The following is a 14259-nucleotide window of genomic DNA, read 5'->3' as shown; positions in this document are numbered from 1 at the left end:
CTAAACCCTTCTATTTAATTCATAGCTGTTACAAACAGAGAACTGATTGTAATATTTTTCATATTGTATTGAAAAATTATACATCAATATATATAGGAAAATAAAGAACTAATCTAGGAAATAAATATTCTAAATACATCAATATATATAGGAAAATAAAGAACTAATCTAGGAAATAAATATTCTAACTTCCTATTTTACAGATTTGTTATTGATTACAATCCTAATATCCTATTATAGATTTATACACTTAATCATGCAATATCTGTGAGATTTTGCATGATTATCTACAACACTCCCCCTCAAGATGGAGCATAGATGCTAATCATGCCCAGCTTATTACAAATATAATCAATCCGAACCCCATTCAAAGCTTTAGTAAAAACATCTCCTAGTTGCTCTCCAATCTTCACATATCCTGTAGAAATTAAACCTTGCTGTATTTTCTCACGAATGAAATGACATTCAATTTCAATGTGCTTAGTTCGTTCATGAAATATAGGATTAGAAGCAATATGAAGAGCGGCTTGGTTATCACACCACAATTTTGCTGGCAAAGAGGTCATAAGACCAACTTCAGTCAAAAACTGATATATCCATATTACTTCACACACAGACTGGGCCATAGCCCTATATTCTGATTCTGCACAAGATCGGGACACAACAGTTTGCTTCTTACTTTTCCATGAGACCAAATTTCCACCAATAAAAACACAATAGCTCGTAGTGGATCTCCTATCTATATTGGAACCCGCCCAATCTGCATCAGAGAAGCACTCAATATTATTATGTCCATGATTTACGTACAAAATACCACATCTTAGAGCTTCTTTCAGATAACATAGAATATGTTCTAAAGCTACCCAATGGTCAACAATAGGAGAAGACATGAATTGACTTACTACACTGACAGAGTATGCAATATCAGGATGAATGACTATTAGATAGTTCAACTTTCTAACCAGTCTTCTATACCTCTCAGGATATTCAAATAGTTCACCATCTTTGGTAAGTTGTGAATTAGGAAACATTGGCGTACTGCATGGCTTAGCACTCAATTTTCCTGTCTCAGTTAATAAGTCAAGTACATATTTCCTTTGAGAGAGGAAGATGCCTTTCTTACTCCTTGTTACCGCAACCCCCTAGAAATACTTTAACATTCCTAAATCTTTTGTATAAAATTGAGTGTGAAGAAATGACTTAAGTAATGAAATCCCTGTAGTGTCACTCCTAGTGATGATAATGTCATCAACATATACAACAAAAAGAATAATGCCAACTGCCGATTGTTTGTAAAAGACTGAGTGATCAGACTTGCTCTGTCATTTCGAACTTTGCAACTACCTCACTGAACTTTCCAAACCAAGAACGTGGACTCTGTTTCAAACCATACAATGATTTGCGAAGATGACAAACTTTCCCATACTCCCCCTAAGCAACAAATCCAGGTGGTTACTCCATATAGACTTCTTTCTGAAGGTCACCATGTAAAAAGGCATTTTTTATGTCCAACTGATGTAATGGCCAAGAATGAGTAGACGCCATAGAGATAGATAAGCGAAGAGAAGTTAATTTAGCCACAGGGGAAAAAGTGTCAGAATAATCCACTCCATAAGTTTGAGCATAGCCTTTAGCTACAAGACGAGCTTTAAGCCTAGCTACTGACCCATCAAGATTTACTTTAACAGCAAACACCCATTCGCATCCAATAGGCTACTTTCTATTTGGTAAGTCAACCAAGTTCCATGTACCATTAACATCTAAAGTATTCATCTCTTCTATCATAGCATCACGCCAACCAGGATGAGATAAGGCTTCATGAACAGTTGTAGGAAGGGAGACAGAGTCTAGTGATGCCACAAAAGAACAAGAAGAAGATGATAGGTGATCATAAGAAACAAATAAAGAGATAGGATAAGTACACTAACGTTTACCTTTCCGAAGAGCAATAGGAAGATCAAGATCACTCAAGGTTGGATCCAAAGACGAAGAGTCTTAGGTAGGACATGAAGTCTGAGTGTCTTCTTGACGAGGAACATAGGTATCGGGATCACTGGAGACTGGGTCTAATGATGAAGGGACTGGTACAGGAGGTTGCTATCGATGAGAATAGACAATGCAAAATAGAGGTAGTGGACAGACATGTGATGGTGCTAGAGAAGGAACAGTAGGTGGGGAAGCCTCAGGTGTGGGAGTAGCTGGTAGGGATGTGGGAGTATAGATTAGTAAGTCATTGTCCTCCCCCTGACGTGTATAGGTAGACGAAGTAGGAAAAAAATGGGTGTTTTCTAAGAAAGTAACATCAGGTGACACCAGATATTTATTAAGACTAGGACAATAACATCGATATCCCTTCTAAAGGCGAGAGTAACCTAGAAAAACACATTTCAGAGATTTGGGATCTAACTTGGTTACCTGGGGTCGAACGTCACGAATAAAACAAGTACTACCAAATATCTTTGGGGCAATAGGAAACAAAGGCTTAGACGGGAAGAGAACACTGTAAGGAGTAGAACCATTTAGAATAGAGGAAGGCATGCGGTTAATTAGAAAATAGGCCATGGAAACTGAATCGGCCCAAAACTATTTAGGAACTTGCATTTGAAATAATAGGGCTCGAGCGGTTTCAAGAAAGTGCCTATTTTTCCTCTTGGCTACTCCATTTTGGGACGGTGTGTCAACACAAGAGGATTGATGAAGAATGCCATGCTGGCTCATATAAGACTGAAAAGAACTCGAAAAATATTCTTTGGCATTATCGCTTTTTAATGTCTGGACATAAGTATTAAATTGAGTTTTAACTTCAGCACAAAAATGAGAAAACAACTCAGAACAATTTTTCATTAAATAAAGCCAAGTTACACGAGAGTTGTCATGAACAAAGGTAACAAAATATTTAAATCTAGGTTTAGACATAATAGAACAGGGACCCCAAACATCTGAATGAACTAATTCAAAAGGGACACTAGCCCGTTTATTGACTCTTGGACTTGAAGAAAGACGGTGGTGTTTGGCAAATTGACATGACTCACAATCTAACGAAGATAATTTATTAAACTGAGGACATAGTTTCTTTAACAATTGTTAAGAAGGATGTCCTAACCGACAATGTGCCTCAAAAGGGGTCGAAATACTTGAACATGCAATGGTTCTGGGCACCTGTGTGTCAAGGATGTAAAGCCCTCCAGATTCATGTCCTTTACCAATAATCTGCCTCGTCTTAAGATCCTGAAATAGGAAATGATCAAGGAAAAATGAGATGCAACATTTAAGAGCACAGAGTGAGTTTACTCACAGAAATTAAATTAAAAGTGAACTGTGGTAGACTCAATACAGAGGATAGGGAAATTAACGGAGTAGGGTTAACAGAACCAGACCCAAGAACACAAGAAGACCCAGACCCAGACCCAGACCCAGACCCAAGAACACAAGAAGTTGACCCATCAGCTAAAGTAACATTAGATGAGGAATTATGTGACTGATATGATGAAAAGAGACTAGGATTACCTGTCATATGATCTGTGGCACCAGAATCAATGACCTATTTAGAGGATGAGGAAATAAGATATGTATTTGGTTTACCTGACTCGGCGAGAGCAGTGATGGAAGTAGATAAGGACTTCAATGATTCTTAATACAGAGAAAACTTGGCAAACTCATCAGCTGAAATCATAACCTTCTTCTCAGAAGTATCAGTAGCGACAACATGAGCTGACTGAGGTTTCTGGGCCTTATTTTGTAACTTTCTGTGCGTGAGCTTTGTATGACCGGGTTCATGACAATAGTAGCACACAATCCCTCCTAACTCCTGACTCTGATTCTCATGATAATTCGAACCCCCTCCTTTATTATTGCTCCTGTTTTATGAACGCCTGGTGTCATGATTCTGACTTACAAGAGCACTACTCGATTAAACAGATGGAATGCTTTCTGTACGAAGAACCCTAGTAAATATGTCTTGGAGGGAGGTGATCTCAGAACTAGCAAGAACCTGAGATTTGGCAGATTCAAACTCATAAGGGAGTCCAGCTAGGAAACTAATAATCGCCATTTTCTCTTGTTGAGCTTGTTGAACTTTCACATCAGCACTCACGGTAGAAGAATGTTAACTTCTTCATATGTCCTTTTAAAATCCATAAAATAGGCCGTAAGAGACCCATCTTGTTTCTCAGCTCAATAAAAAGCTTTGCATACATAAAAAATACGAGAAACATTCCCTTTCCTAGAATACAAAAAATCTAGATAGTCCATCAATTCCTTCACATATTCACAATGATTAATTAAACCAAATACCTCATTGTTGATAGAGTTTCGTATCTGCAAGAACAACCGGGCATCCTCTCTCAACCATGTTTGCTTTGAATCGTCTTTAGATGAATCTTTGGTGAGATGATCATCTTTACCAATGCTTCGTAGATAAAGACGAATTGTCTTACTCTAATCAAAATAGTTATCAGACCCATTAAGCTTATGTTCCATAATTTTTGACATTACAGGAACCATATCAATTATAGACTTATAAGTCATGGTAAGAAGATGAAAATAGCCAACAAAAACTCTTCAAAGAACAAACTCTATACCAACAGAAACCAACAAAACTGATACCAACAGAAACCAACAAAACTGTTCTGACCTGGCTAAGATATTAAGGAACTAATCACACAAATTGCCAGAAATAACAAGACGAAGCCGGGAAGGGTGATTGGAGTTCAGGGAATGGCCGATCGGCAGAAGAGGCTTCTTCTAGCAGGCGGTGAGAAAAAACGGCCACTGTCCAGGGTGACTCACAAATAATGCTCACTTGGGCAGAAAAAAAAACGAATTGAAAAGAAAACAACCTGGAACTGCTTTGATATCATGTTACAAATAGAGAACTGATTGTAATATTTTTCATATTGTATTGACAAATTATACATCAATATATATAGGAAAATAAAGAACTAATCTAGGAAATAAATAATCTAATCTAGGAAATAAATATTCTAACTTCCTATTTTACAGATTTGTTCCTAATATATATTGATTACAATCCTAATATCCAATTATAGATTTATACACTTAATCATGCAATATCTGTATGATTTTGCATGATTATCTACAACAATAGCGATGTGTGGGGTCCTTCAAAAATTACTAATCTTTTTGGGAGAAAATGGTTTGTTACCATTATAAATGACCACACTAGACTAAGTTGGGTATATCTAATGAGTGAAAAATCTGAGGTCAAGAAATTGTTTATGGATTTCTATAAAATGGTGGAAAATCAATTTCAAACTAAGATAAGTATTTTGCATAGTGATAATGGTACAGAATACTTTAATGAATACGTAGAAAATTTTCTTAAAAAAAAGGGAATTGAACATCAATCAACTTATCGCGATACCCCTCAACAAAATGGGATCACAGAAAGAAAAAATAGACATTTACTTGAGGTTGCCCATGCCATTATGTTTACTATGAATGTACCTAAGAAATTATGGGGTGATGCTATTTTAACAGCATGTTATCTAATAAATAGAATGCATTGACATGTCCTTAAGTATAAAACACCTCTTAAGTTTCTTAAAAAAAAAATTCCATCATCTTAGAATTATGACCATGATGGATTTAAAAACCTTTGGATGTACTATTTTTGTTCACATTCCAGCCCATCTTAGATCTAAGCTTGACCCGAAAGCAGAGAGATGTGTATTCTTGGGGTATGCACCAAATAAAAGAGGATATAAGTGCTTTAATCCCAAAACAAGGAAGATATATTTTAGTATAGATGTTGTGTTCCTACAAAAACAACCTTTTTTCATACCAAATGACCTTCAAGGGGAGAGTAAAAGTGAACATCATTTTTGGCAGACTTCTATTCCATTACCTAATACTATATTTCCTGAAGTTTCTTCAGAGGTTGTGAATCCTATGAATACTACCAACTCTGAGAATTCAGACCAAGGTATTGTTTCATCACAAACAGAGGTGGAACTACCACTACTTGAGCAACCTGCAGAGTTATATGTTTATTCAAGGAAGAGGTATCATTTGAACAATAGAGTCCAGCCTACTTCAGTGGCACTTGATTAATCATTACCCTCAAATTCTACTCCTGAAGAAACTCCAAGTACTGTTTCAGACCCTCTACCTACTATTCTTGATGAATATCCAGATCTTTACCTTCCAATAACTCTTAGAAAAGGTGTCCGAGAATGTACTAAGCATCCAATTGCCAAATATTTATCCTATCATAGGTTGTCCAGCTAACATAAAGCCTTTGTATCCAATTTATCTAAATAGTTTATGCCTAGGACAATTAAGGAAGCTCTAGAACATCCTGATTGGAAATTAGCAGTTTTTTAAGAGATGAATGCCCTCCTAAAAAACAAAACCTAGGAAGTTTCAGAACTACCTAGTGGAAAGAAAATTGTCAGGTGCAAATGGGTATTCACAATTAAATGTAATGCTAATGGTCAAATAGAGAGGTATAAAGCACGCTTAGTGGCAAAAGGGTTTATGCAAACTTATGGGATAGACTATCAAGAAACATTTGCCCTAGTAGCCAGGATAAATTCTGTTAGAATTCTTCTCTCTCTTGCTGTTCACTTTAACTAGCCATTACATCAGTTAGATATTAAAAATGCTTTTTTGAATGGAGACTTGGAAGAGGAAGTCTTTATGGATTTACCACCTGGATTCGAAGAAAAGCTAGGGAAGAATAATGTGTGTAGGTTGAAGAAATCTTTATATGGCCTTAAACAATCCCCTCATGCATGGTTTGAGAGGTTTACTAAGGCTGTAAAAAGACAGGGCTATAAACAAGGCCAAGCTGACCACACCTTATTTCATAAACACACAAAAGAGGGGAAACTAGCTATACTAATTGTTTATGTAGATGACATAATCCTAATAGGTGATGATGATGTTGAACTTGTCAAACTAAAGGGTTTCTTGGCAAAAGAATTTGAAATTAAAGACCTGGGCACACTCAAGTACTTCCTAGGGATGGAGTTTGCAAGGTCGAGAAAGGGTATCTCAGTTTCACAACGCAAATATACACTTAAACTTCTTAATTAAATAGGTCTGCTAGGATGCAAGGCAGCTGAGACTCCTATAGAGCCAAATTTGAAGCTACAACCTGCTAAACTTGAGGATGTTGTTAACCAAGAACGGTACCAGCGACTGGTGGGCAAATTAATCTATCTCTCTCACACAAGGCCAGCTATCACTTTTGCTGTAAGTGTTGTCAGTCAATTTATGCACTCACCAGGACTTAAGCACTTTAAAGCTGTCTATAGGATTCTTAGATACCTAAAGGGCACACCAGGAAAGGGCTTGCTATTCAGAAATAATAGTCATCTACAAGCGAAGATTTATACAGATGCGGATTGGGCTGGTAGCATTATGGATAGACGCTCAACATCTGGATATTGTGCATTTATTGGAGGAAACTTAGTCATGTGGAGGAGCAAAAGACAAAATGTGGTGTCTCGGAGTAATGCAGAAGCTGAGTTTAGAGCTGCTACACTTGGGATTTGTGAGATTCTATGGATTAAACGATTCCTAGAGGATCTAAAGATAATTAGTGCTCTACCAATGGGACTATATTGTGACAACAAGTCTGCTATATCTATTGCTCATAATCCTGTGCTCCATGACAAAACGAAGCATGTTGAAATTGATAAGCACTTTATAAAGGAAAAAATAGAAGATGGACTAATATGTATGCCTTATGTACCAACTACTGAACAGATTGCAGATTTTTTGACAAAAAGGCTGCCCAAACAACAGTTTGAGGAGTTGATTAGCAAGCTAGACATGGAAGATATTTTTAGTCCAACTTGAGGGGAAGTGTTGAGAATCCTGACATGATTCACAGAAATCAGGAAATAATCTTTCTGATTAATTGACCAAATCTCCTTGATTTGGTTGAGATCTGTACAATATTAGTTTAGTCTCTCTCTATATATAGCTATTCACGGAAATAATCTAGGTGTAAATATCTGTAGTTATTTCTTACTATTTTTTCCTCTCTTTTTCAGTCCTATAAAGACCAGAGGTTGTATAGTCTATTTTATGAATAAGTCTTACAACTTTGATTCATCTTTTCTGAAGCTTTTAAAAATAGAATGTATAATAGAAGATTTAGCTATGCATCAGCTAACACATAAACATTCCACAGTAACAAAACTAGCCTTAAAAATTGTTGCATGTCACACATTACCTTCTTCCAGATGCCATCTAATTTCTCTATATTCTTGTCACTACATAACATTCTCATCTTTTCTTTCTTCTGTAATTTCATAATTTCAGTAGGTAATGCTTCATTGGATGGAGCATCTTCTGAAAAGAATCCACCAAGCTCCACATCCCTTGACTTTATCCTCTACTTTCTCCTGAACAGATTCTCCAGAAGGAATAGGTTTGAGTGGAAACTCCTTGTTTCCACCAACTATTGATTCATCTGTATGCTCAACAAATCTGAAGCACCATATATTTCATCTGATGTTACAACCTCAAGGTCATCATAAGGCATGGATCTAGAAACTATATTGCTGAAGCATAAGCAGAAGCATGTTCAAGCTCAAAATCTGATGCCAAGGCATTATGTGACAATCCTACTCAATAAATCCAAACTGCTCAAAGCAAAAGGTGAAAAGTAACCATATTTAAACATAGATCAGGAAAGAAATTAGATTTAACCTAAAGCAGACAACTCTTGCTTGAGTTTGCGGATCATATCTCCTGCTTGTTCCTGGCTTTTTTTGTCCCGTTTTTCTTTAGCTTTTGTAGCTTCCAAAAGAGCCTCAAGGTACTCTCTAGCAATAACATCATATGACCTAGGTTTAGAGACCTATTAATACAAAAAAGATTAATCAAAATAATGAAAGGAAACCTGTTTCAGAATCAAAGGAACAGAATAACCTTGTAAATTACTGAACCACCTAATAACAGAAATTGTAGAACACCCAGGTTAACCTTGTTCTAGTAACACATTAACATTAAACCCAAAAGCTTAAGTTGCTAGGTAAAGGCCTAACAAGAGTAAGCTCTTAACAATACCCATGTGAGCTATTTTCATTTCTACTCAATGTGTGTTTGTTTTTCTGTGTTATAGTGCGCAACTAGTTCCAATTGGGTGCACATAACAATTTCATTTTTGTTTCAATCAAAACATCATCCAGTATGATACCAAGAATCAAAAGAGCATACCTCCTTGATGGAACTCTTGTCAATTGCATAATCTTCTCAATTTTCATACTCTTCTTGCAATCACTGAAACTACCATTAACTCTTTCAAAAACATTGAATATTTTTCTTCTGATTAAAGAACATACTTTTACAAAAGCCTAACTCATATCCACAAGCCTTAAACTCATTATCAATGAGTAACACATGGAAACATATTGTTCAAATTTTTTCACATCAAAACAAAGTAAACACAGATATATCAAACAAGAAGTGATTCTTTCTCTAGATTAACTATCAAGCTTCAAATTTTCAACCATCTTTTTTATAGAATTTGATTATTATACTAGAGAAGAGACATCTACAAGAGGAAGTGAGCCAGAGGTTCACACTAGTAAATCATGGCATGAGTCTCTGAAAAAAATCATTGGAAACAAGTGGTACAAAATAAGTGTATAGAAAAAGAAAGTCATTTGCTCGCTACCACACAGTCATAATTGATGGGAAACAAATGTGTTTATCATATCCATTGAACTAGAAGCCTGCAAGGATGCAAGAAATGAGCTTTGTTCCATAACAATTCAAATTATTCTTTTCCAGAATCCTGAAATACTCTTCTATTTCTTTCAACCATTAACCCATAAAACAGCTGATAGACCTCAGTTCAATCAAATAGAAGTTTTTGACAACCTTTTGATAAGCAAAGACACTTAAGAATTTTGGGAAACTGAAGTCAATATAGTAGTTAAACTTATTCCAGAAATTCAATGTCAGAAGACAAAGAAGAAGAAAATTATCAATGCTTTCCAAAGATATTCTTGCACATTTGCATCAAAACAGAGACAACTAATATAGAAGAGAAGAATTAATATAGAATCCTCCCAAACCTCAAGCCTATCTAACTTTCCAACCTCAACCATGAGGTCTGAAGAAATCATCATACCCTCAAGAAATGAGCATTTGAGGACTCTAATTGATTCTCTAAATGCAACCTTTGAGTCCTGCCTATCAAAATTAATTTTAGGTTTTGCTTTTAATGATGACATGCCAAAAAGAGGGACCTTTTAAAGGAATCACCATAGTCAAAGGAGAACCTTGAACTTGCAATGAGATATCCAGTCTTGAGACCTCCTTTGTCTTAAGACCTTTATACCACATTTCACTTCACTTTGTGACACTTCTTTCCCTCTAAAAACTTCCAAAAGAAACCCATAGTCTTACGAACTTTAATTTGGAAAAGAGATGAGAGTATGTGGGCAAACCAGACAACACCAAGTATACCCAAGTCAATCTACCCCTTTTTGAGAGAAAAACCTTCTTCAAATCCTTCAATCTTCTCTCTATAGTTTTCACAACAGGGTTTCAAGATGCTTAAGCTCTTTAATTTCCAAAGAACGGAAAACCCAAGAATTTTAAAAAAACTTAACAACTTCAACACCAGTAGAATTTGCCAATTAAATCAATTTATGTTCATGGGAATTAATTCCAACAGTTACACCTTCAGACAAATTAATTTTCAATCCCAAAATCAAATATAAGGTTTCTACCACTATTATTAAGTTAGAGATCTTGTCCTAGTTCTCAAAAGAGAAGAAGATTGTGACTTCCATAAATAAGAGATAGGAGACCTCAAAATTATCCTTACCAAACTTGAAACCTTCCATATAATTGAGCTCCTCAGCCTTGTCAACTAGCCTACCCAAGGTGTCAACTATAATGATAAACAAGAAAGGTGAAAGTGGGTCACCTTGCCTTATGCCGCTAGAGGCACAAAATTTGCCTCATAAACTCCCATTTCAACAAAAAAACTCTAAAAATTATCATATCCATTTCAAGGGAAATAAAAACAACAGGAGATGCTCAATTATATGTATTCAATCATAAACATATTAAATATAGGGTGAGTCGATTATTTTCAAGAGCCAGTCATCTCTACTCATGAAAAATCATAATTTATAACCATCCACGAACCTCTTCTTGTTGTTCCATATATTGTCGGATCCAATCTCCTTGAGATGGTTGGCGTGAATCTAGAGCATCATAACCTTGATGCCCCTTGGTCCTAACTGAAATTTTTTGCACTTCCTCATTAGTATTTGCTGATGAACCATCAGATGGAATCCAATCCCGTACAACCGATATGACAGAAACAGAAGCTCCTAACACGTGATAACAAGAGCATTAGCATCATTATCAAATATGGGTCATTCTATAATACAAGGTACCAGTACATGAAGGTCTGAACCATTAGTGATCTTCATCCAAGGATAAAAAACGTTCCTAGCATCAATACCTCATACTACAGTAGAAACTTCTAGAAATATGCCATTGGTTTACACTTAATTTCTATACACTCAAAATATAACACCATAATATACAGTACATATAAATTACCTCCATTCAAGTGCTGAGAAGTCCTAGTAGAAAATTTTAAAGGAAGTCCATTCCCCGGCAAAGTTAAGCATAACCAATCAAGAGCAGCCTCAAAAGTAGCATCATCCTACTCAATACAAGCACAAAATTGTATGAACTCAACATGTATAAAACATTCTCATAATCTAGCTAAACGGACTTATGAAAGCACCAAAACTCCAAAAATCATTAGTCTCCTCAAAATTTGGCTAAGATACAAGTAGCACCAATTATTTCAAAATTAATCAGATTCCTCCCCTTAAATTCTAATTATTTTGATAAACCTCCCAAAAATCTTTCAAAGCCACCCCTAAAGTTTCATAAAAACTAAGTGAATTTAGGGTACTTCCCCCAATAGTTTATTCTAGTTACAGATGCGCCCCTGCTTTGGAAAACAAGTAGAGTCGCCTCTCCTACAAGAGGGGTTTCAAATAAATTTTATATTCTACGGGAGTTAATGCGATTTAAAGAACTTAAAGCAAGGTTTCTGAAGAATCTCAAAACAAATAGAACCTATTAGTCAAAATTAGCCATATGAAGGTCAAGAAAATTCTTCCTAAAGTTTATTTAAAAACCTAGCTAGCTATTCCTTAGTTAACGAAAAACATTTTGTAATAAGCCTATACCTCATTGACCTAAAATGAATTGAAATGTTCTAAATATTTAATTTACTTGAGCAATAACCAAAAAAAGTAAAGAAACAAATTGATATGACATTAAATTCATAAAAATTCCATTATTTAAATTAACTGATAAGTATTTATTAAAAAGAATAAAATAAAAGAGAACGAAGAATGGAATTACTAATTTACCTTAAGCGAAGAGAGAGAAAGTTCAATTTGATTATAGGAAAACCCTGCGCAGAAGAGCTTCTCGTAGACAGCTTTGAGCTTCTTGGCCTTTTGAGTCCTTTAGAGAGTATCCTAAGCTGCAGCCGAAACTAGCTCAGCAGGGCAGGCCAAGTTGAGGTGGAGGCATCGTAGGTGATTCTTGTTCGCGGCCGAAATATGTAGGCGTGGATCGTAGGATGATGAAGAAGAAGAAGATGAATTTGATTTCTTATTGGCGTTCTTGTTGTTATTGTTTTGTTTCTGTGGCTTCTTTTTGGGAGCCATTTTTTAAGAGGAGTGATCACAGTTGTAGAAAATTTAGCTGCCAGGCCATCCCAAGTTTCGATTTAAGAAAATGGCCTTGAAACTGTTTTTCATTTTTTTTTAATTTAGAGAAGATGACGTGGCATAGTTAGGATTAATTAAACACGTAAAATGGGTTAAAATAAAAAGATTAAAACATATGTAGGCCAAATCAGAAATAATGAAAGTTTTTAAAATTTGAAATTTCTCAAAACAAGCCCCACTATTCACCTCACTTAATCGAAATTCATTAGGGAAAAAAGCGATTTCTTGAACCAAAGGGAGACACGATTTTTTCCGATAGAACACCTGCAATTTGCACCCTAAAATCAATTTCTTGAACCCTAAACCAAATACAGTCACGATTTCTGGTGATATAGTCGCGATTTTTGATCGATTTGTTGAACCCTAAAATCGATTTCCTTAACCCTAAACAGAATTTGTGCGATTTCCGGCGATACAGTCCACATTTCCAATCGAAACTGCAAACTTTGACACCAAAATCAATCCAAAACCATGGCGAACACTCACAATGAGGAGGAAAACCCAACACCACTTCGAATCCTAGATTCCGGTGGCGCAAGCAGTTGAATGGATGTTCCGGTGGATCATCCGATCAGTGAAGGTGGTCCACACATAGAGGAGACGCTAGTGGCATAAGAACAGATGGAAGAACTAGCAAACGGTTTTGAAGACGAGGAGTCAGATGAGAATTCAGGCCAGGAGGAAGAGTCCGACGAGAATTCAAGCCAGGAGGAGTCGTCCGAGGATTCAGGCAATGAGGAGGAGGCCGACGAAGAGAGGGTACGTTGTTTGGGAATATTGCTTATACTGTTGCTTAAGTGATTAATCTGTTTTACTCATGATCGCACTCATGATCGCTTAAGCAATACAAAGGATCACTTAAGCGATCCTTTGTATCGCTTAAGAGATTGATTCAGTTTACTCTTGGCCGCTTAAGCGATTTCAAATTGCTTAAGCGATCTTGTCGAGGCAGAATCACAGATATAATAAGCGATCTTTTGTATCGCTTAAGAGATTCTCAGTTTACTCTTGGTCACTTAAGCGATCTTGCACGAGGCGGAGTCAAGATCTCTTAAGCGATCCAAAATCGCTTAAGTGACTACAGTGGTAATTTTTTGTTGCTAATATTTTGTTTATTAGTTGTTTTGGTTTATTTTTGTTGCTGACATTTTGTTTATATCGATTGTGCAGATTGTGCGGACCATAAACTGTAGAGACTACGAGTTAGAGCCTATAAGTGAGAAGGTACCCTACTTCCCTGCAAGGGTGATGATGAGGTTGAGTTAGGATGTTTTTGATAGAATAAAGGCCATTTTAGCTGGAATGAGGCATGGTGAAAGAGATTTCGGTCGCACTTTTTCAGTTAGTTTTTAAGAATCGGAATAAATTGGAAAAAGGCATTTTGGGGGCAGGGAGTGCATTACATGTTGCTGCACTCAGTAAAACGCAACAAAAAAAAATGAAATGTGGTTCGTGGTGGACGGAAAGCCACTACGGTTTGGGATGATGGAGTATGTCG

At 36.2% G+C, this 14259-nt stretch overlaps 1 protein-coding gene across 1 annotated transcript in view; it reads right to left on the bottom strand.

Annotated features, from left to right (window-relative positions):
* LOC116131041 (DExH-box ATP-dependent RNA helicase DExH7, chloroplastic-like) overlaps positions 1–12718 on the bottom strand; it is a 60328-nt gene extending 47610 nt beyond the window's left edge. The window contains 9 exon segments of the mRNA XM_031416691.1: positions 8207–8360; positions 8362–8464; positions 8467–8538; positions 8541–8600; positions 8686–8836; positions 9196–9245; positions 11139–11330; positions 11566–11671; positions 12396–12718. Of these exon segments, the coding sequence (XP_031272551.1) occupies positions 8207–8360; positions 8362–8464; positions 8467–8538; positions 8541–8600; positions 8686–8836; positions 9196–9245; positions 11139–11330; positions 11566–11671; positions 12396–12698 (1191 nt within the window). The 5' untranslated portion in view covers positions 12699–12718.
* Positions 12719–14259: the final 1541 nt, after the last annotated feature.

Source organism: Pistacia vera, unplaced genomic scaffold (assembly GCF_008641045.1).
Source record: "Pistacia vera cultivar Batoury unplaced genomic scaffold, PisVer_v2 Contig228, whole genome shotgun sequence".
NCBI classification, from domain to species: domain Eukaryota; kingdom Viridiplantae; phylum Streptophyta; class Magnoliopsida; order Sapindales; family Anacardiaceae; genus Pistacia; species Pistacia vera.
This window is presented reverse-complemented; position numbering and strand designations above follow the sequence as displayed.